This window comes from Vipera berus (assembly GCF_964194415.1).
Source record: "Vipera berus genome assembly, chromosome: 1".
Lineage (NCBI taxonomy): Eukaryota > Metazoa > Chordata > Lepidosauria > Squamata > Viperidae > Vipera > Vipera berus.
The window spans coordinates 203,898,367-203,924,080 of NC_138202.1; the positions used below are offsets into that span (position 1 = coordinate 203,898,367).

The following is a 25,714-nucleotide window of genomic DNA, read 5'->3' on the forward strand; positions in this document are numbered from 1 at the left end:
ATTGCCCATTTAGTAACATCAGGGAAGGTGTGGGGTTTTCTCCCTGTTTATATACAATAGCTTGCGCTGCCTGTTTTGATGAGAGTATGGTTTTTCTCCTTGGTAGATCCTTGATGTGGATATTTTCTTCTTCTTGATTGTTTCCCTGGTGTTAATCCCTGGTTATCTGAGTGCTGGCTGCTAGAGAGGATGTGTTTTGGTATCTTTTTTTTCCTTTTTAGTTTTTTATTGTCTCTTGAATGATGTATAATTATGATTTATTTATTTGTGTATATTGATGGCTGATTTGAAATTGAGACTGAGTCTGCCTATGTGTTGTAAGATTAAGGAGTTTTCATTGGGTTTTCTGACTCCTAGTTCTTGTTCATGGAAGTGCTCTGCCAGTCTTCTACCTGTCTATCCAGATAATGGTAGTTACAGTTTTTACACTGTATGTTGTACGTGATTCCTGTTTTTGTTTCTTCTTGGGTTATTGCAGGGATCTTCAAACTTGGCCCTTTTATGACTTGTGGACTTCAACTCCCAGAATTCCTTAGCCAGGCACGCTGGCTGAGGAATTCTGGGAGTTGAAGTCCACAAGTCATAAAAGGACCAAGTTTGAAGTCCCCTGGGTTATTGGGTCTTTTGGTTACTTATGTCTTGGAGGGTTTCGGTTGGTTTTGTGTGCTATGGCGATGCCATGTGGTTGTAGTAGGCTTTTGGTTGTTTTTTATATGGTTTGATGTATAATTCTTTTCAGAACTTGTGTTTGTTGTGCTGTAGTGATTTGAATAATTAGATATTTTTTGATAAGGTTGCATGGTTAGCCATTTTGTTGGAAGATATTGTATAAGCAGTTTGTTTCCTTCTTTGGGTGTTATGGGTTACTGTAGTGTTTGTACTCGTCTGAATTCATGAATATAAATGCACTGCATTTGTACTTGGCTGGATTACTGCAGTGCTCTTGTACTGCATTGCATTTGTACACTGCACTGCACACTGCATTACACTTGTACACTGCACTGTATGTGTGCTCCTCTGAATTGCACAAGTACATATCTACTGCAGCAACTTTTTCCTGTCTTTATGTAATCTTATCAGAATTATATAATTCAAGAGACTCAACTTGTATGAATTATGTAATTCAGGATATTTGAAAGATAAAGATATTTCAATTCTGTTTATTCTGTTTCATCAGCCATTGTTGTTTAGACTACAGTTGCATCTCATCTGGAGACAGACATACTAGTAAATAGCCCCCACATTTATTAATACATTCCACAATATAAAAATGACCCAGTTCAGTCTTTTTTTTTTACAAAAGCAAGGTATATTTTATGTAAGTACATCTATTATTTAGTTTGGAGAATTCTAAGTTATTTCTGGTATGTAAATTTATAACACGTTCTTCACATCAGATCAAGGTACAGGTTATTCATAAGGTATACAAAATATTTATATCTCAAGATGCACCTTAGCCATATTTTTGTGCAGGCAGATTTTACATGTAACTCATTGCTCTTTGCTGTGTTCCTTTATTGTTCCTTCAGAGGAAAAGGATAAAGATATCCATCTGTGTATGCTCATATATACTCACAAGAGCTTTTGTATATCATTAAGATTTTTTTGTTTTGAATATAGCTTTTGCTCTCAAGTGAATGAATTTATACAGCAAATTCAAGAGTTATTTAATCATGCCATGTAGAAATTACTGATGCTTGGAGGGAACTCTATTTAATCTATTATTTGCATTGCTGTTTATATCCTGGTTTATCACATTCAAACACATGCAAATACATCCTGGACCCTTAAATTTGGTCTCAGAACTAAACTCGGCATCATCTAGATCCCAATTATTCATCCTATCAGGATTAAACTGATGCGGTCCAGTAATTTGGGCTTACTCTTTCATTTTTAAATCCCTTAAATATATAATTGTTCTTTCTATATGATGGTTAAGTACCACTAGGGAGGCATTCTCAATAATAAAGAAATTAAAATAGCTATTTGTATGTGATATGCTTTGTCTTGAAATACTCCCATTAATTTGTTTAAGAGATACTGATATACAGCACCATCATGTTTCTTACCTGTCAGGACACTCTGAATCAGATCTTCTGTTTTGGCTGGGACTTTCACAGAACCTAGGTGTAAATAACATCAAAATTTAAACTGGTCTGAAATGAAGAATACAAAACCTTACAGAGAGGCATTTTTCTTATTGGCTCTCAAAGAGCCAGAGCATATAATGCCATCCTTGTTCACGCTGTATTGACAAATAACTTGTTCTTATTTGTTCTTAGCTGCGGGCCAGGCTTCCCCAACCGCTACCTGCTCTCAAATCAATCTGCCCTGCCTGTAATAAAACAACAGCTTCCTAGGTGCTGCCCCTCTGTAACTAGGTTAACATCAACATGGAAGCAGTTTTTTCAGCAGCCACTCCAAATTCAGAATTGCTCATTGGCTGAAGCTTGTCTAGTCCTAACTCTGAATCTTCAGGCATAAGATGAAGTCCTAGTTTTATTTTGTTGATCTACTTTTTAGCTCCTACGTCCTGTTGACTGACTGAGGCTTTGATGTATTCATTGTGTTTTTGTGGCTTTAAATACAGACTCTTGTTTTTCATTTATATTAGCTGCTTTGAAAGCGTCATAAGAAAAGTAGGCTAAACATGTTTTAAATACTTCCCTGGAGCAGATGATAGAAAATTGCCTCTTCATTATTTGATAGTATTAGTTTCTTTTCTTAATGTGTGAGTATATATTTAATGTTAAATTGGGGCTGTGCTTCAGTGCCAGCATGCAAGTCACATTATCTCTCCGTGTTGCTCTTACCCCATGCAGGATGAAGAAACTATTGGCTCTGTTATCTCTGGGCTAGTAAGAGCACTTACCTGCATGCCTACGTTACCCTAGTGGTCCAAGCTATTTAGAGTCACTTATTGAAGTTGAGGTTGGGTGTTCAGGGAGATACATAGTTACAGATGAGTGCTACGGCGAAACATTGCTGCTATTTATCTCAATAATAAATAAATTATGCATCAGTCCTCCTAGTTATTTTGCCCCGTGAATGTAAATAGGAAGGAATGTTGCCTCACTTTGCCACTGCTGCTTGTTTCAATGACTGCCAGGAGGAGAGGCTAGCCATTGTGATTTCACACTGATGTTGCCCATGTCACAAGGCATGGTCTTTGTGACCTCAAAATGATGCTTACTGTTTAAAGGAGAAAGTCTGTCCATTGGGACCCAAAGCAGATGATATTTAGCTGGGGGAAACGATCTGCTCATGGTTAACTTGTACTCAAGAAAAGCTAAAGTGGATGGGTACCCCATCCTTTTAATCCTGTTCCTAAGACTGGGTTACAGCAGACTTCCCCTGTTCGGGAGCCCTCCAGATTAATGGACTTCAGTTCTCAGAAGCGGTAGGAATCTAAGGACCCCAAGAGGTATTTTTGTTTCCCTTGCTCTCTTTTGGACATTGTTCTTCAAGGTTTTCCATATCCTTTTGGAATAAAAGCAGGGCAGAATATGCTTCTGTAGGCAATAAATAGTTTATGAAATCTTTGCAAACAAAATTACTAACATTCTGAAATGGATGCTGCTTGCTCAGTTTAGTAAGGTAAACCCATTGTAAGATTATCTGGGATTACTTTGTGGGATCCAAGGGAATGAGTAGGAAACTTTTTACTATACATTTTTTTTTGAAGATAGGAATGGTTCCTTTACACTCAACACAATGATCACTTCCTCATGGAGAGTCATCTCTTAATCCAAAAGCCTGGAGAACTTCCTTTCATTCTGCAATCTTCACTTTCTGATAGATTTTGCAGAAGGTGATAGGGTTTCAGCTACAAAAGTTCTAGAGGTAATTATCTGGACTTCTTTGGTTGCAATTCAGATCAGGGCATGGGACTGGGACAGTATTAATTGTTTTGGTGCATGACCTACCTACTGTATCCCACTAGATATCTTGGTAGCATTCACTACCATTGATCATGGTATGCTTCTGAATTGCCTGCAAAGAATAAGGATTGAAGGCAATGAATTGCAGTGATTCCATTTCCTGAGTGGATGGTTCCAATCGGTGATCATGGCGGAGGAACATACTAGCCCATGGTTGTTCTAATATGGGGTACTGTAGCAGTTATCTCTCTTCCATTTTATTAGTATCTACATAAAACTGCTAGGAAAAGCCATCCATCCATTTGAGAGAGGACCTTCAATATGCTGATGATAATTACACTTTGCCAAGGTGGTTCTTGCTTAGTGCCTGGAGGCTGTGAAGGGCTCGAGGAGATGAAAGAAACTTAAATTCCAGCAAGATGGAGTTGCTCTTCATAATTAAACAATCTGGCTCACTTTTGGCATCAGTGTTTGCTCTGTATGGGCGACAGATCTATGACCTTGTGCATTCTCTGGACTCAGAATTCTTGCTTAAGTGGTAGACAGAAGTGCCTTCAACACCACCCAATTTGACATTCAACATCCTTGATACGGGGCTGCTTTTGAAGATGACTAAAAATGCAATTGCTGTAAAATACAGTTGGTCTGGCAATTAATACTGATAAGATTGGCAGAATCTCTACAGTGGGCTTGTCTGAAAGCATTTCTATAAATAATAGCTGATGCATAAAGACTTGTACCTAGTTCATTTTTACGGTACATAATGGAAGCATAGATCTAATTAGAGAAAATTGATTTTTCAAAAAAATTCATATATTTAGAGATTTTGAACGTTAAAACATTATTCTGGGGATTAAAATGTCTTAATCCTGCATTGGATATGTTCATTATTTCTTTCTTAATCTGCTAAATGTGCAATCTCCAAAGACTGAAACTTGGCTGTTCTATCCTTGCTTAGTCCTAACTATTTTTCCCTTGAAAACTGAGTCTGAAAGATCACACGCTAGAGCTGAGTTCTTTAGCAGGGTCAGAATATCAGTGACCTCACATGTTTTGTTCTTCTTTAGTCACATTGGCTCCAACTATCCTAGAACCAAACTTTTACCATATACGGTAGCTTTATTTATTTTTTATTTTTATTTTAATCCCATTTATATCCCGCCCTTCTCCGAAGACTCAGGGCGGCTTACAATTTAAGCACAAACCAATGTGCTTAGCAGTAGCCTTCATTCTATGTATATGTCTGCTTATTAGGCCTTTCGCCCCCCCCCCCCAAGCGGCATTATTACAAAGTCAGCTTATTGCCCCCAACAATCTGGGTCCTCATTTTACCTACCTCGGAAGGATGGAAGGCTGAGTCAACCTTGAGCCTGGTGGGACACGAACCTGCACTAATTGCAGGCAGCTGGTGTTACTTAAGGAGGCATTAGCCCACTGCTCCACAGCTTTAACTGTGACTGCAGCCACAGCAACAACAACACAAACAAAATCTCTCTAGCAAATGGTTTCCTAGGGTATAAACTCTGGTCATATTCTTGATAAAGCACTAGAGCTGGTCTAAATAGGGCACAGCCAAATTCTGCTATGGAATATATTTAGCATTCTCTATCTGCTCTCAACCGCCCCCCCCAGTTCATCTGATCCTTCACCTATATCCTAAACGTCTTCAAGATGTGTACACAGAAGACAGATTTTATCTACACAACACCCCCGTAAGACTCAGAAATTGCCACTTGCTCATGGTCGCCTCAGGAGCTTCCTGGCTGAGTAATGATAGCCATGGGTCAGAACCAATGTAATTATCTAGCCTATATTCTTTTATAATTTTATTTCTACGTTGCTCTTCCTCCTGGGGACACCTGCAACAGAACACAGATCACTGGGTCTAGAGAAGCATGCATTTATTCAAACTGGCTTCGTCATGCTACTTCTCTTTCTTTCTTTTTTTGCACATTGGAAGGTAATAAGAGAGATTTTGTTGCAAGCATTGCTTTCCAAGCAGTCACAGATATAGATGTATTCATCAAAAGTGATACAATCTTGTCTTTTTGGCCAGGAGAAATTTAGCTATCTTTTTTTTCAATACCGGTATAAGAATAGTCCCAAAATCATGCACTATAGCACAGTTCTTACCCAGTGCTGGTTGGCTTGGAACAACCTGAGTAGAAGATTTAGGGGTGAGAGATGTAGTGCAATTTACTCCATTTTCTGCTGGTGTAGGTTTAGGTTCATTGTGAGCTTCTGAAGGTACATCTCCTTGTTCTGCCTAACAATTCAAAACATTCCCCATAAAATACAAAAAAAGGATTTGCGATTAGAGAACTTGCATGAGGTTTTGCTTTCAACATGTACAGATTCAACCCATAATAAACACCAGTATTCCTGTACTAAGATTTATTCAAATTGTTCCTTGTTGAGAAAATTGTACCTCATCTCTTCTCATTTCACCATCAAAAAAGGCTTGCGAACAAAATAAATCTAGCTGCCATTATTACTGTTCAACTCTTCTGATTACGTGCAGGAAAATGAGGAAGGGTTTAAAAAAAAACTTGAAATAAAAAAACTATCAATTTAACAAATAAATAGGAACAATCCAATTTCAAAATTAATATATAATTAATTAATAAACCTGAATGAACACAGACCCCACCTGGAAAGCTACAGAAGCTATAGATCATGTTCGTAAAATAAACTACTAATTTTAGCTATAAAGAATCACAATGTCAATTAATCCTGCCAATGGAAAATGACAGTAACACACATTTTAAAGTCAGTTTCTTTCATTGCTTTTCATCCAGATTTATTATCCCTGAAATCAAAAAGAAAACCTAGGCTTAGGCATCCCAGTAAGTCAAGATCATCCAATTTCTGCCTATGGAGCTCTGTAGACTATTATGTTTTAAGGTAATAACTGCGCAAATACAAGGACATCAGCAGAATGCACTAGTTACCACTTAACACCATATGACAGAATGATTTCTTTCGCTTTCCTTTCAGGATTGTGTCCCAAAAGTCTGATTACTAATTCACCTCTGAGGCACAGCAATAGTTCCCAGGACAGCTTGCCCATAATTATATTCAACAGATAAGCTTACGTAAACAGTACCTCCATCCTTGCCGCATGCTTGGATGACTATGCCTGTACCGTTCAACCTGTTTAAACATTCCCCACAACCTGTACTTCCTTGCCAGCTCTCAATGCCCATGTTTAGAGCTCATTCCTTTTTACTAGATACTAATCCTCTCCCCCTTGCTTAAGATCCTATTTTATCGGAGGAGACTGAAGATTCCTGCTACACAAATGGAAGGGGGAAGAAGATCCATAGTTACAGAGCACTGCTAAGCAGTTTGCCTCCTTGAGGTATGAAAATTTATATAAGGAGGACCTGTTGCCATGGTACCTTGTTGGATTAGCTTCTCTGGAGGTTTTCATTAGCATTCTTCACTGGTAATAAACTGATGGGAGGGGGCGGGAGACAGCTCTTTTCTCAAAATCCTTCACCTTTTTAATAAGAATGTATAGGTTAAACAACAAGGTGGGATGAGTGAAACTGGAAACTTTGTTTTTGCACGAATGATCATTACACACTACCGATAGATTTTCCTCCCTGCTCCAATTTAGTACCTCAGAGGATATCAAGCGTAAATTGACTCTGACTGTCTACACCTTACAATATATCCAGTCTCACAAATGTACGAATTATCTGTTTAAATTTCCTCCCTAAAAATTAGGGCAAGGTAGATAATAAACAATTTATATTGAATTTTGTTTGTTGGCACCTACTGAATAAAAGGAAGAACAAGAACAAGGTACAATAAATAAAAGCTTGGCAGCTTGGCAGATTAAACCAGCTAGCTCATAGATACGGGCATATATTTGGCTCTTCATTACAAAGATAATTATTTTGCTGGAACAAAAATGCAGTATCTTAAGAGCTGCAGAGAAGCTGCTTACAGAAGCATTGATGTAATGCTGAATTACAGCCAGAGCAATTGTTTGTGAATGGATCCCTCACCTGGTGCTGAAAGATAACTGCATCTGGAGCAATGCAGCAGATTTATCACACAGTCTAGTGCACATAAAGCAAGAAGAGAAGGAGGAAGATTTCCTTGGGGATGGGAAATCTTAAAAAACAGGTGTTCAGACTTGTAGAATTATGACTATGCCACGCTAACTCAAGCATGATTGATGAAGATGAATAAAACGATTGAGTAGTGCTTTATCTTTCTTTTCCTAATTTGGGATTTGTTGTGGTTTGCATTTTTACTTTTCGAAGCTGTTGTACCTAGAAAACATTCAATTACAATAACTGGAGGAAGAAATCTGTATGAACAAGGCTAAGAAGTACAAGTTAGGTAATCAGATATTTATTTATTTATTTATTTATTTATTTATTTTATTGGATTTGTATACCGCCCTATTCCCATAGGACTCAGGGCGGTTTACAGGGCAGTTAAAACCATGAATACAAAAAATAAAAACAATTAAAACAAATTAAATTCAAGCCCCAAGAGTAAATCTAAAACCCAGTTAAATTAACAACCCCACAGTCTGGACCAAATAGATCGAAGAGCCAAGTTTTCAGGTCCTGGCGAAATGAGCGAAGGTCGGGGGCAGTCCTAAGTTCTGTGGGTAGTTGGTTCCATAGGGCAGGCGCACCCACAGAGAACGCCCTTCCCCTGGGAATAACCCGCCGGCATTCATTAACCGGCGGTACCCTGAGAAGGCCCTCCCTGTGGGGGCGCACAGGACGATGGGAAGATGATGCCGGCAGCAGGTGTTCCCTTAGATATTCCGGACCCAAGCCATTTAGGGCTTTATAGGTCATTACCAGCACCTTGAATCTCACCCAGAGGGCAACCGGAAGCCAATGCAGCTCACGGAGAAGAGGTGTTACATGGGAGTATCGGGAAGCTCCCATCAAAACTCGCGCGGCTGAATTCTGCACCAGTTGAAGCCTTCGGGTGGTCCTCAAGGGCAGCCCCATGTAGAGAGCGTTGCAGTAGTCAACAGATTTGGAGGAAAGAGTGATTGATTGACTCACATGTAAGGTTTACACAGTACATATCGGGATTTACGCCAGAGAAGCTTTGATCACACACCCACACAAACATAGAATTAAAATTAAACAACTAGCTGCAGGATCTAATATTTTCAATAAAATGACAAAAGTAGTGTCATGATGTACACTCATTTAAACAAAAACATAAGAAGGGTTGCAGGATTTGGGTTTGGCTAGTCAAGAGAAAAGAAGGACTGGGGGTACATGATAGTATTCCAGTATTTGAGAGGTTGCCACAAAGAAGAGGGAGACAACTTATTTTCCAAAGCACCAGAGGGCAAGACAAGAAACAATGGATGGAAACTGATCAAGGAGAGAAGCAACCTGGAATTAAGGAGAAACTTCCTAACAGTGAGAACAATTAACCACTGGAACGGCTTGCCATCAGAAGTTGAGGGTGCTCCATCACTGGAGGTTTTTAAGAAGAGACTGGACGGCCACTTGTTTGAGATAGTATAGGGTCTCCTGCTTGAGCAGGGAGTTGGACTAGATGACCTCCACGGCCCTTCCAGCTCTATTCTGATTCTGACATGTTAAGAGCATATGCAAAATAGATGGACTTTATGGCACAGTGGTATGACACTGCCTTTACTGGTGGCCCCCTTGCCTCCCCACCTCTGGTGGATGTCTCTTGTTAGAGGCAGTTTGTGTAAAGACATTTATGGGACTCAAGAAGATATTTTTTGTAGAAAACCACTGTGCTTAATATTATTAACAATATTTGTAGTTTTAAAAGTTGATAATTATTAAGAAAAATATTTTTCTAGTCATGAAAATTAAATGAAGTGTGTTCCATGTCTAAGCTTTTTTTAATTTATAGAAATTTAAATGTATATAGTAAAAGTGGCTCTCATACACACACACACACACACACACACACACACACACATTCAGGTTCCGCTGGGACCTGAAGACCTGGCTCTTCGAGCTCTCTGGCCCAGGCTGAGAATTTTAATTTTAATTTTAACTGGGGTTTTATTTGCTCAGGGACGGATATAATTTTTTAAATTGTTTTTAACTTTTGTATTTTTGTTTTTAATCACCCTGTAAACCGCCCTGAGTCCTTCGGGAAAGGGCGGTATATAAATGTAATAAAATAAATAAACGTTGACAGAAGTATGGAGAAATATACATTTTATGTTAGCAATGCAACTTTCTGAAGGAAGGCTTTGACTTGTAAGGATCATTTCTCTTATGCTACATTTTGGGAAAATGATTCTGGGGGAAAATATCCATTCTATTTCTTATAATAGCCAATTACACTGAATAAATTCACATCATGTTACAAAACATGATGGAATTAGATTTTACCTGCAAAGCAGAATGCAATGGCTAAAACTTTCAGAACAAGCTTCTGTTCTTGTTACTACAGTATTTTGTTTTGTTGCTACATTATTTCGATACTGTTGGAATAGGGAACTAGATGGGGAGAAATAGGCTTAGATTCATCTCAAGAGTTACTGTGGATTTGGAAGCCAATTGAGACTAGAAGTAGTTGATGTATGACTCTGGATACGTATGACCCATATGTGGGCCTTCCTAGAAGTTATCGTTCCTGACTGAAAAATAGATGGGGGCCATACCCAGGACGGCTCTGCCTAATTATCTCATGTGCCTTTTCTAGATTAGAAGATCTTTTCTGGATCTGGAGGCTTTCAACGCAGTTCCTTCTGTCCTTTTCACCATATGGCTACAATATTGCTATGTGCTTTTTATATTGGGCTGGTCTTGGAGATACATTCGGAAGCTACTGGTGGTATAACTTGCAGCAACCTAGGTAGTTACAGGAACATTAAGGTTCACCATGTAATATCATGAGTATGAAGATTGCAATGGCTGCCAGTTAGGTTTTGGGTGTAAGTCAAAGTATGTCTCCTTTAAAGCCTTACATTATTCAGAGTCTGGATATATCTACGACTGCCTCCTCCAAAGTAAATCTGCTATTTAATAGGATCTTGGAGAGAAAGCCCCCAGACAGTCTGACTACTGAGGTAATATACTTTTATTAGATGGGTGGCCCTATAAATTATTTAAATAAACTTTGACCCAAGATTTCAGACTTCTCAGTGATACACTCCCCATCCCTCTGGAAGCAAACAAGCAAGCAAATAAATAAATTGTTCAAATGACCAGCTGTCTGCAAGGAATATAAATTCTTCCATTCCCCACCTTCTGGTCAGAGCTGAAGAAGCTTCTTGGATGAGAAGCGAAATGTCTTCAAAGAAAAACAAGAAAGTCCAGTTGCCTCTTGAAAAAGCACCTTTGGGACAACCATGATCTGGATGACTGAGAATCTCCATAGACATTTCAAATACCAGTTTATTCAATAACATTACTGAGCAGTGTGTGTGTGTGTGTGTGTGTAAATTGAAATATCAGCACTTTTGAGCTAATGGAATCTGTCCACTGTAGAACCAAGAGCAGCCACATGAGTGACTCCATAATTTCCTGCATGTCTTCTGATTATCCCAGTCTCTCTGTAAAGGAGCAACTCTCAGTGTAGGGCGTACAACTTAAGAAAATATTTAAAAATTGACTTGTGTGGACAGCCTTTACAATTTTTATTTTTTCCTACAGTCTCACAGAATCTTGCAGTATGCTCAACTGACCCCTCTTATTTAATCAAGACTCCAATTCTTACCTCCTTCTTTACTTCTTCTTCATCTTCTAGAGTCAGTGCTGCCAGTTGTTTTGCTCTCTGCTCCATCAGGTTTACGTATCTGATTGGATTAGATAATGCCTCAATAACATCTGCAAATGAGACAGATTTAGAACCCAATGCTGCTTTGCATCAAATAGTATCGACTTTTTATAAAAACTGATCTGTCTTAAGGTTAGGCTTATTTTTATATTTATTAATCTGCAAAAACAGTTTAAAGAAAATAGGAGTCCAATGCAACCAGAGGAGGGGAGGTTAAATTCCAAGTTTGACATAAAAAGCAGGGACAGGTGCGGGAAGGAACAATATCAGTAGTTTATAGCATAGCAACATGAAACCAAGGAACACAGTTCAGGGTCTTCAACAACTGAGCACCTCCTTCTAGCTCTACTCACTGTCTCAGGTTTTGAATGCAAAGGTTTAATTAACATTAGTTGTTATGGATGCTGACAATATGCTTCGTATACAAAATAATTGTAAATTAAATTTCTATTTTATCTTCATAAATTTGATAGTTACCTGCGAAGGTATCAGGTACGTAATCTTTAACCTCAATGTATACAAATATGGCTGGCAACATCAAGGGCTGATTCCTTTCATTCCTCAGGCAAATATAATGATAACCTGGGGGGAAAAAACAGTGGGACAGCTACTCTCTCTGGCCCTCCATTTTTCTTACAAATTAATGAATGCAGTGCTGCAGGCAATAAAAGCACAGATCACGGAAAACTGATAAATGTTTAACTTGAGTAAGAGTTAACATTCAAGTTCACGAAGTTAAGCTGTAAAGAACAAAGCTCCATCCATCACAATATTTTTGTCTGCCTGAAATGCCCAATGACTCAGAAGACTCCATGTGACTAGAGACGCTTCCTTTCACTTGAATTTTTATATTTAGAAAGCCACCTTTTGATTAAAAATCTGGAAAACTGGAACTGTAACACTACTGGCAGCCATTTTGGGTCACTACTTACAGTATAATGTGTTCCCACAATGCAATTGTGTCCCTTAGTCCAAAAAGAGTGGGAAGACCTGCTCAGGTGCTTGAGTGGCAATATAGTTATTAGGAAGCTCAGAAGTAAGCTCAAAGAAATAAAGCTTAACATTTGCTTGTTGTTGTTAGCTACGAAGTCGTGTCTGACCCATCGCGACCCTATGGACAACATTCCTCCAGGCCTTCCTGTCCTCTACCATCTTCTGGAGTCCAGGCCTACTGCTTCAAACATTTGCTACTGGAGTGTTATAAATGGAAAATACCATTTTGTGTTTCAGGCTTGTAACTGTGTAGAAGCCCTCTCAGAGAATGAAGACGTCATGAAATTAGACAAAGGACTGATAACATTGTGGGCCAGTCCAGAAACTCATCTCAGAGGTGACCCAACCTGAAATTGAGGGTTTGTGAAAGCTTCCTTTCCGATACTGTATGTCCTTTCCTAAATGGTCAGGGTACGTTTTGGGATCAGGGTTCAGTGCCATTTCTCCTGCAAACAATATCCACAGGAAGGAGCAGCAGCAATCTTGGCTGGAGAGTATGGGGGAAGGAGGCTGAATTCAGCTGACCTGCGGCTCAACATGTCACCTCTCACTAAGTCCTGTCATAGTTATATACTTACGTATGCAGGAAACATGTTACCTGAGTTCAATTTGTCTTGTTCCTTCTTTCAAGATTAATGCAATAACAAAAACCGCAACAATAACCCAATCTCTACCTGGTCGAATTGCTGATACTGGTAGTATCCGATGTCCAATAAACTTTCCTCCTTCTTCATAAGCAGCTATCCTCAAACATGCTAGAGAAGGCAGGACCACCTGAAGAGATATGGTGCATTACATATACAAAGTTGGAATAAGAAATATTGTCACAGAGATACCGGTATTTCTGGAAACTATTAACAGAATACTACTACTACTACTACTACTACTACTACTACTACTACTACTACTACTACTACTAATAATAATAATAATAATAATAATAATAATAATAATATAGCTGGGAAAGCAGATAATAACAAGATCTGGCAATGGATAAGATCAGGAAAGTTGAAGAAAGAGACCGAAGGACTAATTCTGGCTGCACAAGACCAAGCCTTAAGGACAAATGCATACAAAGTCAAAAGACAGCAACAGACAGTAAGTGCCGCCTATGCAAAGAAGCTGAAGAAACAGTGGACCACCTGGTAAGCTGCTGCAAGACGATTGCACAGACTGACTACAAGCAGCGGCAACAATTGAATTGTGCGTAGAATATGCTTGTAAAATATTATGAAATCCATATCAAAAGGAAACCTAGTGCAGGGGAAAACTATGTTTTTAAAAATGGATAAACTACACATTCCTTTATTGGTATCAGGGTAATAATACTCTCCCAGTTGCCCAATGTAATCCTGTTGTCAATTTCTTATGCCTGATATAACAATGGTCTTAAAATCGTCTGATTCCATAATTTTGGAATATAATTTCAAAATAACACTGACACCATTTGAAGACATTTACCAAGACATCTGCCTATAGATATCACAGTATTTTTCCTCAAAGAAAAATCCTCAAATCCCAAACTGGACATGACCAAATCATGAGCAGACCCCTCAGATTTCTTGCATTGCCATCCTTTCGATAATTCTTTCTTGACACCCACAGACTTGATATACAATCCTTTCATGGATTAATCTCATGTCCAAAGAAACAAATTTAATGTTTTTAAAAACTGAGATTTATGTTCCATTATTAAATATTCTAATTCCAAAAGGCATAAATATCAGTAATTTCACTTTTAGAAATATATTCCAGTTGCTAATATAATTTTGAAACTGATTTAATTTCAAAAGCAGAGACATTATAAAAAATGATGGTATCAGGCTTTGCGGCAACTAAGGTGTTTGGTTTATATTGAGAAACCAATACAGGCTTAAGCTGATAATATTGGCATTGATGTGTTTTACACAAGAAAATTATATCTGTTACTTTTGAAAATCTTTGAATCAATTACTTTTTAATGATTATTTTAACAACTTCAACAATTATAACTAGAATTTTCTTTGCCTAATACAAATCAGTGCCAATATTACCAACTTAAAAATGTGTTGATTTCTCAGTATTTAACTCAACTCTCATTCAATATCAGACTCTATATAATAGAATGTTTTTCCGCCTATTTTTACTTTTTCCACAAAGGTAAACATTCACTTGACTTTTTTTAAAATTCCATTTATATCCCGCCCTTCTCCGAAGACTCAGGGCGGCTTACAAGCTTAGCAGTAGCCTTCATTCTATGTATATGCCTGCTTATTAGGGCTTTCACACACACCCCAAGCGGCATTATTACAAAGTCAGCTTAATTGCCCCCAACAATCTGGGTCCTCATTTTACCTACCTCGGAAGGATGGAAGGCTGAGAACCTTGAGCCTGGTGGGACTCGAACCTGCACTAATTGCAGGCAGCTGGTGTTACTTAAGGAGGCATTAGCCCACTGCTCCACCAAGGCTCCACTTAGCATCACTATTCAACAACAGCTTTATTGATTAGCCCTTGGGCCATATCAAAGTGCAAAGTTCCAGCAACAAACCATCACCAAACATCATTATTCAATCTACAGGCTAATAAAGCCCAAATATGTCTTAACTGCATGTAAGCCAGGAAATTAAATTCTTTTTTTTTGCTGCATATTAACCCAAGAAATTGTTACGAGCCTAACAGAGAGAGATAATAATTCTCCATTAAGCCCATATACACTTAAAATTCTCATTCTAATTAAATATAAATCGAATCATATTTTTGATAGTCTGGTAAATGAAAACCTCCTTCTTCAAAAAATAGTCTCAGCTTAGTCAAAAAAATCCTTGTGAATTAGTTTAAGACAGATAGTTTAGACATTAGTTTAAGACAGATAGCATAGGAAAAGGTATACTGCCAATATAGGATGATATACCCACTGAATAAATATACATTATATCTAAATATAAATATATATAATGTAAGTTTGCATCATGTTCCAATTCTGAATATAAATACATTTTTGGAGTACTATTTCTGTCTCATTGAAAATCCATAACTAGATCACTAATACTTAAGTTATCGAAAGGCATAGTATTTTTTTTTTAAAAAATGAAATGTTTCTGCATAACTTTTGGAAGACTGGTAAAGTTTATCAAAGCAATGTGTCAATCAAATCTCTTTGGAGAATAAGGTATACAGCATCTACATATTCTTAAACTGTATATTTGTTAAATAAAATCACGACTCCAGTAACCTTAGTACTATTATGCCAATATATCATAAACCCATCAAACCATTTTTTTTTCTTTTAACAACCCTCTAATCCTTTGCATCAGGTGGAACTAAGTGTTTACTGGCCGGATGCCCTTCCTGGAGCCTACGCAGTTTGCAGCACATATTTTCTCTGCACCCAGAGAGAAAAATATCTGTCACTATCTAGGATCGAACTCCACAGCTTTCTGATTGTGAGGCGAGAGCTCCACCTCTAGGCCACAATGCAGCTTGCTATCAATACCAAACCAATATAAGACAGAAGATTTTTCATCATAAAAAATCTCCTGTAAAAGGATAATGTCCTGTCAGCCCTTCAAAGTAGGCCATGTCACAAGACTGACATCACAAGAAATACTAAAACTTGACTTTGTATTGGTACAATAGCAGAATTTTGACAATATGACAGTGTTTCTCCTTGTCTTATGCCAAAGAGAGTGAAGACAGAGCAACCGTAAGTTTCTTTCTCTCACTTTCTTGTTTTCCAGGTTGAGCTCATTTTTTTTTGCTAATAATCACCACACACCTTCTGTCTCTTTTTGCTCCTCTATACCTCTTCATTGCATAGCTTTTTAAAACAATTTTTAACCTTACACATACTTTATATTCTGGCTTAATAACCTAAACATTGAATTGTAATAAAATAAATCAAAAAGGGCAAGCCATATTCGATGGCAAAATATGAAATGAAGACAAATATAAAAATTCTGAGCTATCTAAAAATAGCAACCAGTATACTGGTATACTTGGGTAAATTAAAAGGAAAATGAGTATAAACAAAAAACATAAAATGAGAATAAAATAAAAAACAAAAATGAAGACCTGGTGCCTCTGTTATTCTTCTGAGATGCCCCAAGAAACCATCCATAGGCTCCTCACTTTCTACTTCTATTGCATTCGCTGTCTGACCAACAAGTGCCAACATTATTACTAAAATAATAAAATAAATACTGATAATAAAAGAGCAAGACTGGAAAAGAAGGATCCAAATAAAATACAAATACAGCAGCCATATAAGTCTTATAAACAAATCAATAAGTTCAACTAGAATAAATCACATTTTATCAGTTAAGCACTTAGGAATCTAAAATTAAAGGAAGAAATTTTTCTTTACAACTGAAGTGGAACAGAATTAGAGCAGACAGAATTTTTAAGTGATACAAGTTGGCAGAATCAGAATATAATAGCTATGCATTATTCTTCAAATACGAGTACCAACCTTCTTAAACACTATGGCTTCTTCTTCCCATACAGGATTCACAGCATTGCCTTGAGATGTCTTTGTCTTGAGAGCTTTTCTTCTCGTATCCACAGGCAGACCAAACATATCCACTTCGACGTAAGTTCCAACTTTTTTGTCAGAAAGTAACTGCCCAGAAATGACCTAAAAACGAAAGGTTGAGACATTCTACTAACACACCTTTGCTGCGATTCAACACATACTGGCTAAATTACTTGCTTTCTTAATATGTGAAGCTTTTAACAAGAGAAAATGTACAACAGTGCTTGGTTTGGGAGAGTCTACCATCAGTCCTTCACCACAGACTGATCACTCTGTAATTGTCTTGGAAGGAGTACTTATCCCAGGCACCTGTTGGACCCAGCTGGGCTTCAGAAGGAGCTGGGGTTGTACAGTTCAACTGGGAGCTTGAATTAGATTGGGCCTACGTGGCTCCCCTCTGTTCACAAACATTTTGAATAACAAAATGATGGAAGAGGCATATAGAGTACCATTGGAGGACAACAAAGAATGACCACACAGGTTAGAGACTTTTTTCAAGATTAGTTTGTGGTGATAAAATAGCAGAAAGTGTGTGTTTTTCTTCCTTTATCAAAGTCCAAATATAGCCAGTTGGCAACCCTACTGAGGTGTGGAGGATCGTGTCCCAATTTGGTAGGACAGAGTCTGTCATTACTATAGGGCCATTGTGAGGAATAATCTAGGCATCTGTTGGATAAAATTGCTCAGATTTGCTTATATAAGTCTGGCTTTGTTAGCTGGGATGAGCTTGAATCTGCTAGTCCCAAGGAAGCAGACAGGCTCCTTAAGGCTGTGAGTTTTACCAGCTATATATTGGACCCCTGTCCATTCTGGTTGGAGGCCTCCTGGGAGGTGACATGTGATTGAGTCCAAGCAATGGTAAATTCATCCCAGGGAGTGGATGTGATCCTGCTGATATTTAAGGAAGAGATTATCCTACATCTCCTCAAATATCCATAGCTGGCCCCATCACGCTGTACAATTTTCATCCTGCCTCCAACCTTCCATTTTTAGGGAAGGTTGTTGAGAAGGTGCTTATATTGCAGTTTTAGAAGACCCTAGAGGAAGTGGATTATATGGATGTCTTTCAGTCAGGCTTCAGGCCTGGATATGGGACCAAAATGGCATAGACTTGCAGATGACCTATAGTGGGGATGATGCATCCATCTTCCCTCTCCTTGATCTTTCAGTGATTTTCAATATTGTCAATCATGACATTCTTCTACACCAGTTGAGCGGGTTAGAAGATAGGAATGTAGTATTGCAATGAATTTTCTTCTTCTCCCAGGACTGGTTCCAGTGAATGTTCATAGGAGGGGGAGATAACTGGCCCTTTTTTGTGGGCTCCCCTCAGATAATAATGTCTCCCTGCTCTTCTGTATTTTTTGACTACTGGCTCCTTTACTGTTGATGGTTGATTCTAAAAGGCAGAAGCTATCCACCACTTTGAAATGTTCATTATCAATTCTAAGGCTAATTATTTTACCTTTGCCATCAGTTTGATCTTTTTATTTAATTTAAATCCCTTTTTTTACCGTGTTCCTTGACTTTGTTCCTGATGTGCAGATCCTTTGCATTTTTATCTGTTAGTATAGTGTCACCAGCACAGTATAGCTTGTTGAAGTTTCTTCCTCCAGTTTTAAAACCACATTCACCTTCTTCCAACTCATCTTCCTTTAATATATATTCAATGTACAGGATGAATAAATAAGGGGAGCATATACAGCCTATTTAAAATAGTAGGTAATTTAAGCTTGCTTTCCTGTCCAAACATTTGTATCATCTTCCTTTCTTCAATTTTGGGCATAATTTCTATTTTCTGGGTTATAAATATCTGAATGTGACTTGTTCAATATGCTTATAACAAGTAACTTGCATATATGAGATTCACACTTTTTAAAAATATTAGGAATATGTTGTTAAGTGCATGAGAAGTTATTTTGGTCTTTCAGGTTCAATATGCTTATAGAATTTAGCAGATGAGCAACTGGATACCTACCTTTACAGACAAAGTGTTTGCAACTATCCCATCTACAATACTCTCCGTAAATGGATCAAAATGCTTGTCTGGTCTTCTCATGAACTCTGGCTTTAGTCTGTATCCACTTTTGCCATTATATTCATACATCCCCATATTTATTTGCATAGACAAATCTGTATAACAAATAATTGTGTTATGGGATATTACACAAATATATGTTAATGGGACAATAGAGAAAGCAAATTGACAAAAGTACGACACTGAAATTTAATGGCTTCCTACGCTCTTTAAAAGCTCAAAGTTAATATACTAGTCTATCTGTAAAAATAAGAAGCTAATTTTCCATTCAACATACAATATTTTGTCCTTATCTTCAGGTTTATTAAAGTTTTTTAACCATATCCAAGACAATGATAAATAGATTTTCATGAACATATAGATTGGATGTTTCTGAATATGCTCAACAACGTAAAGTGCTGTGACTTGTCTAAAGTGTTGTGATTAATCATAAATCTTCATATTTATGCTGCTCACTGAATCTGTGCAAAATAACAGTTCAATTGCATGGACTAAAACCAGCTGGATGAAGAGACCTCTTAGTCTTTGTCCGTGGTCTCATTACATTATGTACTGATTTTTTTTTAAAAAAAACCATTATCCCCCCCCAGGGGGTTGAAAAAGATTCTATTTAAGTTCTGGTCTAATTTTTATTTACATGAAAGGGAAGGAGAGACAATGTCACCTGCCTCAATGCATGTTTGGCAGTTGTAATAAAGCAGAAGTGAGGTAGTCAACTGCTAGAAACAAATCTCTCTGATAATTAATAATTGCCAACCATGCTATCAAACTCATTAAAACCATGTGCCACTTTTTAATAAAGCAGAGAGTGCTTTCATTTTTATTTCACACCAACTGATCTTCTTTGAAAATATGGATTCTCAGCACTGAATTGGTAATACAATTCTGAATTGGGTAAATGAAAGGCTTCTACATTATGTCTGTGATTCAGATGGGAACAGAAACAAATGAACAATCACTTGCAAATATTAATTTCCTACTGCCTATATTTACATGTTTCTTACCGCTCATATTCATATGCTTATATTTCCTCATATATTGCTTTTATTAAAATATGTTCCTCATATTAATATCACTATAGAGCTAGGCTCATAAATTCCATCAAAGAAAATCCAACCCATCTAATGAAATAAATGGTAATCATAATTTGCTTAAAAAGCTTCTATTAACAGAGATCACTTTATTCATGCCACAGTTTTAAAGAGGCAATGGTTTCAGGAGACGTATGCATGATACTCTTAGTATCTTTAATTTTTCATAAACTAGTTACTTCATTATCTACTATTCCTTATCAGAAAACATACAGTAACATAGACCTTACCTACAGTTTGGAAGTTAAGAGCAACCATTTGACAGCCTGCATTCCAGAACAGCTGAGGCATGTAATTTGAGGAATCAACACGTGTCCCTTTTGGGTAAATTCGGCTCAGCTGCATTTTATTATATCTAAATTGTGAATGGTTAAGATAAAATACAGCTGGAGAAACTACTAGATTAAATGTTTACAGAACAAATTATTTGTTAATTTTTGAAAGAAATGGTAATGCCAGATTCAGCGTTGGCTTTTTTAAAAATTATCTTTATAGGTAAGAAGTTGTATCTGGCCTTAAAATTAAAATAAATTTGATTTGATAATAGGGACAGAACTGATTCTGAGAATAATGGATTCTGATTTGCAAAATGAGTATTTTTTTGCTAGGAAATATTGCAGGAAAGAGCTAAAATAAACCAATCCAAACTTCTTTGGATTTGTAGATAGCTGAGATAACCAGCACTCACATGTACTCATCCACGCCGTCATGACACAGTGAGCCTTGTCACTCAGAAGCAACTAAGCAGATGAACGGGCACTTCTAGAAAAAGGTGCCATCATACATGGCAGTAGAAGAGCCTGAAAAATGGCTGCTATCATTATATAGTAATATTGGCTTCATAGTCCCAGAAAGTGCCGATTTATAAAATCAGAAGAACCTCTATAAATTCTGTTTTGTATCTATGACTATTTTGACTCTTCTTTATATAAAATATATCAGTCAGAGATAAAAAGAGTGGTAGAATCCAAGGCCTTATCTTATTTCTTGACAGCCTGAAAATAAATCTACAAACTCAAGATAAATAAATAGATTAAAATATTCCAAAAATACACCTATATATTTTGGAATAGAATTGTTGCTCACTTGACACAAAACATGATAAATGGGGGCAAGAGGAAGACTATAGTCTAACTATTGGAAACATGAAAAGCTTCCTCATATAAATGGAGTCTTAAATTGAAAATGTCAAGTTTCATTGGCAGCTACTTTTCAGCAGTAATTATGTTTCTTATCACCAATTAAAGTAGTTGCTTTGATTTTAATTGAAAATGTCACGGAGCAGCAATATGTCATCTCTTCAATGCTAAATTTTGTCCATGTAGAATCCACTCTGAGAAACTATAGATATATCCAGAATATATAATTGATAAATACTGAATTAGGAATGTACACCGCATTCATTTCTTTGTTGCTCTTCTAACTTTTAATTGAAAAGGATGAATACTTTTGTGTTAGGGTTAGGTCACCATGAACTCGTAGAGCAAAATGGACATTGCCAACAAGTACTTGGGTATAGTTAGGAGGGCAGTGACCTCTCTAGGCTGCCCTATCTATGTTTCCTGGTAAAATATATGAGAAAATCCCTTTGGAGGAAAATTCCACTTAGGGCTAGGTCACCATGAACTCATAGAGCAAAAGTGACATCACCAACAAACTCGAAGTTCTTGAGTAAGGTTAGGAGGGCACTGACATTTCTAGGTGGCCCTATCTATGTTTCCCACAAAAATACATGGGAACATCCTATTGTAGGAAAATTCCACTTAGGGTTAGGGTTAGGTAACCATGAACTTGGAGAGCAAAATGGACATTGCCAACAAACTCGGAGTGCTTAGGTATTGTTAGGAGGGCACTGACTTTTCTAGCCTGCCCTATCTGTGTTTCCTGGTAAGATACATGGGAAAATCCCACTGGAGGAAAATTCCACTTAGGGTTAGTGTAAAAAAACATCTGATGTATCTATCAATATTATTTTGCTATCCAATTACTTATATATAGTGGTTTTGCATGCATGTTTCTTCAGCCTAAATTAATTTTCAGTAATGATCCTCAGTAGCCTCTATTCCTCAGGTAGGAAGTTTTTCTAAGATATTTTTCTCAATTTCAAAGATACTCCACAAACTCGACAGGAGATTTTGTGAGCTGTTCAAGTGCTTTGGTTTCCACAAAGGAAGACATCTCAAAACTCTTGTTTCGTTCTGTAATTTAAAAAGAAAAAAAGTCACGTTTTTTAAAATTAGGATTATGCTTTATGTTGCTCAACATAAATCAGTACATCTATCATCACACCAAAGCTTTATCTTGTTCATGATTTAGTTCCCAAAGAGGTCAACTACAAATCCAGGAATCCCTGTAATTAAGAAAACCATAATAATTTATGCTCTGGCAGCAGCAGTCCATACATTTCAGATACTGAAGACAATAGAAAATTCTGTTTGCAGTTTTCTGTACACATTTTTATCTGTCTTCCCACCATTTTACATTGGATGTGCCTGGTTTTTAATAATATGACTGGGGCAATACTTACAGGTAGCTATCATCTAGATCTGCAGTATTCAAACCATGTTCCCTGGAGGTCCAGGGTTTTATAGATTCATCCAGGGATTCAACATGACTAAGGGCTGTGTGGTCTTGTGTGATCTTTATTCCTTTGTTTTATTTCAAAAAAGAATAGCCTGTGACAAGGTATTACATAAATATTATTTGCTACTGTACTCATATTTAGAAGGGTTCCTCAGGTATCTCAAGTCTGAAGGCCACTGACTAGACCAATGGTTTGCTGATTTTCGAACCGTCTGTATACTGTTTACACAACAGCAAATTGAAGTCATACTAATTAAACTACTGCAAATGATGCCTATGAAAGTTTAATCACTGCACATTTGGAAAGTGAAGTAGGCTCTAGAAAATATTGCTATCAACTGAACTGCAGGAGTTGATGAAAAACCAGTAGTGTTGATTTAAAACTTATAAAATGATCCACTTGAAATATTTTAGTTTGTTAAGAAATGGTACAAAAAAACACAGTAATGACTGGGACAGATTTATGCCCCCCCTCAAAATAGTGCTAATGAATACTAAAAATAGTGAACAATGGCATTTATCTCAGATAATGGATAATATCAAAACTTCGTAATCCAGAATTCAACAATACATGGAATAATTTCATGTATGAGAATTGACGGAAGTATATTTTGTGGGAATGGGTTTATTTGTTTAATATTAAAGAGTGTAAACCTGATGAATTTTACAAAACTCAGATTCACGCACAACCTAGTCACCTCCTGTCTTGACTACTGCAACATGGCTTAGGCCCGGGATATTTACAGGACCGTCTGCTGCCAGGAACGACTTCCCATCGCCCTGTGCGCTCACACAGAGAGGGTCTCCTCAGGGTGCCGTCGGCCAGACAATGTCAGCTGGCGACCCCCAGTGGGATGGCTTTCTCTGGTGGGGCGCCTGCCATTTGGAATCAGGTCCCCCGAGAACTTCGGATGTCCCCAGATCTCCGGTCCTTTTGTCGCGACCTAAAGACATACCTTTTCCAACTGGCTGACCTGGACTGAAGATGGGGGTTTTAATTTTGTTTTAATTTTGTTTTTTAGTGGGGCTTTGTAAATTTAATCTCTTTTAATATTTGTATTATTGTTTTATTGTTGTTAGCCACCCTGAGTCCTTCGGGAGATAGGGCGGCATATAAGTCCCATAATTAAATTAAATAATTAAATTAAACATGTTCATAGACATGCCCTTGAAAAGTATCCAGAAGCCCCAGTTGGATCAAAATGCAGCGGCCCATATGGTTTTGTGCAGACCCAGATGTGCACATGTGTCACCTCTCCTACAGGAGCTGCATTGGCTGCCAATTTCCTTCCGTGTACAATATCAGATACTGATCGTTGTTACCTTTAAAGCCCTACATGGCTTGGGACCAAGTTTAAAGTATGAGTTCCTAGTTACATCCACCCGATCCACCAGAGCAAGAAGGCAGGGAATGTTGCCGGTCCATTCTTAAGGAGGTACATCTGGTGGCACCTAGAAGAATGGCCTTCTCCATAGTGGCTTCCTCCCTTTCGAACATCATCCCCACAGGGATTAGACTGGCTCCCATTCTGATACTCTTTTGCAAGGACTGAAGACCTGTTTTGCCAACGGGGCTGGGGAAACCAAAGTGGGTTGAAGCCCATCAAGTGGCTTGTTTGATTGATTATTGTCATGGGGGGGGAGTTATTGTTTTTACTGTTTATCAGGTTTTGATGTTGTGTAAGTTGCCCAGTTGCTGAGAGTGAGTGGGCAGCCATATAAACTCTCTAAATAAAACAAAAGATATGAGACTGCCATACTGATTATAATTACAGAGTGTCATTTGAGACAAAAGTATTAAGGGCACAATAACATAAAATAGAAAAAATGGGGTGTGTGTGTCAAGCTGGCCTTTAGTCTTTCTCTTACAACTGACACACTTTCATTTTGGGATTACAATATTCTAATAGCAACCACTAAGAAAGTAGTAAAAAAGCAGAGTGGAGGAGAGGATCACTAGAACAACCTGCAGAGAGAGGAATTACATCAGATTTACTTCAAAAAGTGTTCAAGGAATTCAGTAGTAAGTTAGCTGACTCACTTGAAATTAAATTGATAGCTACTGAAAAAGAATGAGTCAAAGACTGTAAAGATGAAACAGGAGAGGAAGGAAGGTGGAAAGCTCTGTAAAACGAAGTGTCGGGAAATGTAAAACTAATGATAAAGTGGAAATTCTGGAGAGTAAGGAGTTGTAGACAGAAATCTTCCAAGGAAACCAGATAATTTGGTTTCAATGGAATTAAGAGAGAAGGAATTTTCTTTGAGATTTAGAGCAACCCCAGGGGATTCTGGTGAAGATATTAGAGAAAGGGTAATTAAAGCTTCAGGAAAACCCCTTATGAACTTTTTGTGTAAAATAGAACAAAATGACGATTTTGATGATTAGACAAGATAGATTATAGAAAGAAGAGAGTTGTGTTGTAACCTTAGAATCAATTTATAATTGTACTTATAACTGCTGTAAAGATTGGAAGCCACTTTGATTTTTTTTATTTTCCATTTTTCTTTTGCTCTCTCCCCCCCACCCCACTTTCTTGCCCTTTTAGCCTTTTATGGTTTCTTTTTCTTTTCTTCTACTGATCTTATATTTATTTATTAAGAAAATGTATTTGGCCATGCAACCGAGGAGTGTGACTCCAGGTGACTTATAAGCCCAGTACAAAAACCAGTATTACTTTTATTCATTTTTATCTTTCCTTATGAAAGGAAAAGAGTTTAAAAGGAAGTAAATTTGCTAGTAAAAATCATATATGATACAGATAAAGAATTGGCATAAGCACTTGTAGCAGCCTTCTTCAATTTTCTGCTTTTCAAATGCAAGGGTGTCATAATTCCCCCAAATTCCCATCCA

At 37.5% G+C, this 25,714-nt stretch overlaps 1 protein-coding gene across 3 annotated transcripts in view; it reads right to left on the reverse strand.

Annotated features, from left to right (window-relative positions):
- PLCB1 (phospholipase C beta 1) overlaps nucleotides 1-25,714 on the reverse strand; it is a 497,164-nt gene that overhangs the window by 69,787 nt on the left and 401,663 nt on the right. For all 3 annotated transcript variants that reach the window (XM_081321970.1, XM_081321971.1, XM_081321972.1), the window contains exons 17-25: nucleotides 22,394-22,478; nucleotides 20,511-20,635; nucleotides 19,130-19,284; nucleotides 17,089-17,253; nucleotides 13,313-13,412; nucleotides 12,123-12,227; nucleotides 11,586-11,695; nucleotides 6,015-6,147; nucleotides 2,070-2,123 (exon numbers count right to left, since the gene is read on the reverse strand). In XM_081321970.1, coding sequence (XP_081178096.1) covers nucleotides 2,070-2,123; nucleotides 6,015-6,147; nucleotides 11,586-11,695; nucleotides 12,123-12,227; nucleotides 13,313-13,412; nucleotides 17,089-17,253; nucleotides 19,130-19,284; nucleotides 20,511-20,635; nucleotides 22,394-22,478 — 1,032 coding nt within the window. The remainder of the gene's footprint in view (nucleotides 1-2,069; nucleotides 2,124-6,014; nucleotides 6,148-11,585; nucleotides 11,696-12,122; nucleotides 12,228-13,312; nucleotides 13,413-17,088; nucleotides 17,254-19,129; nucleotides 19,285-20,510; nucleotides 20,636-22,393; nucleotides 22,479-25,714) is intronic.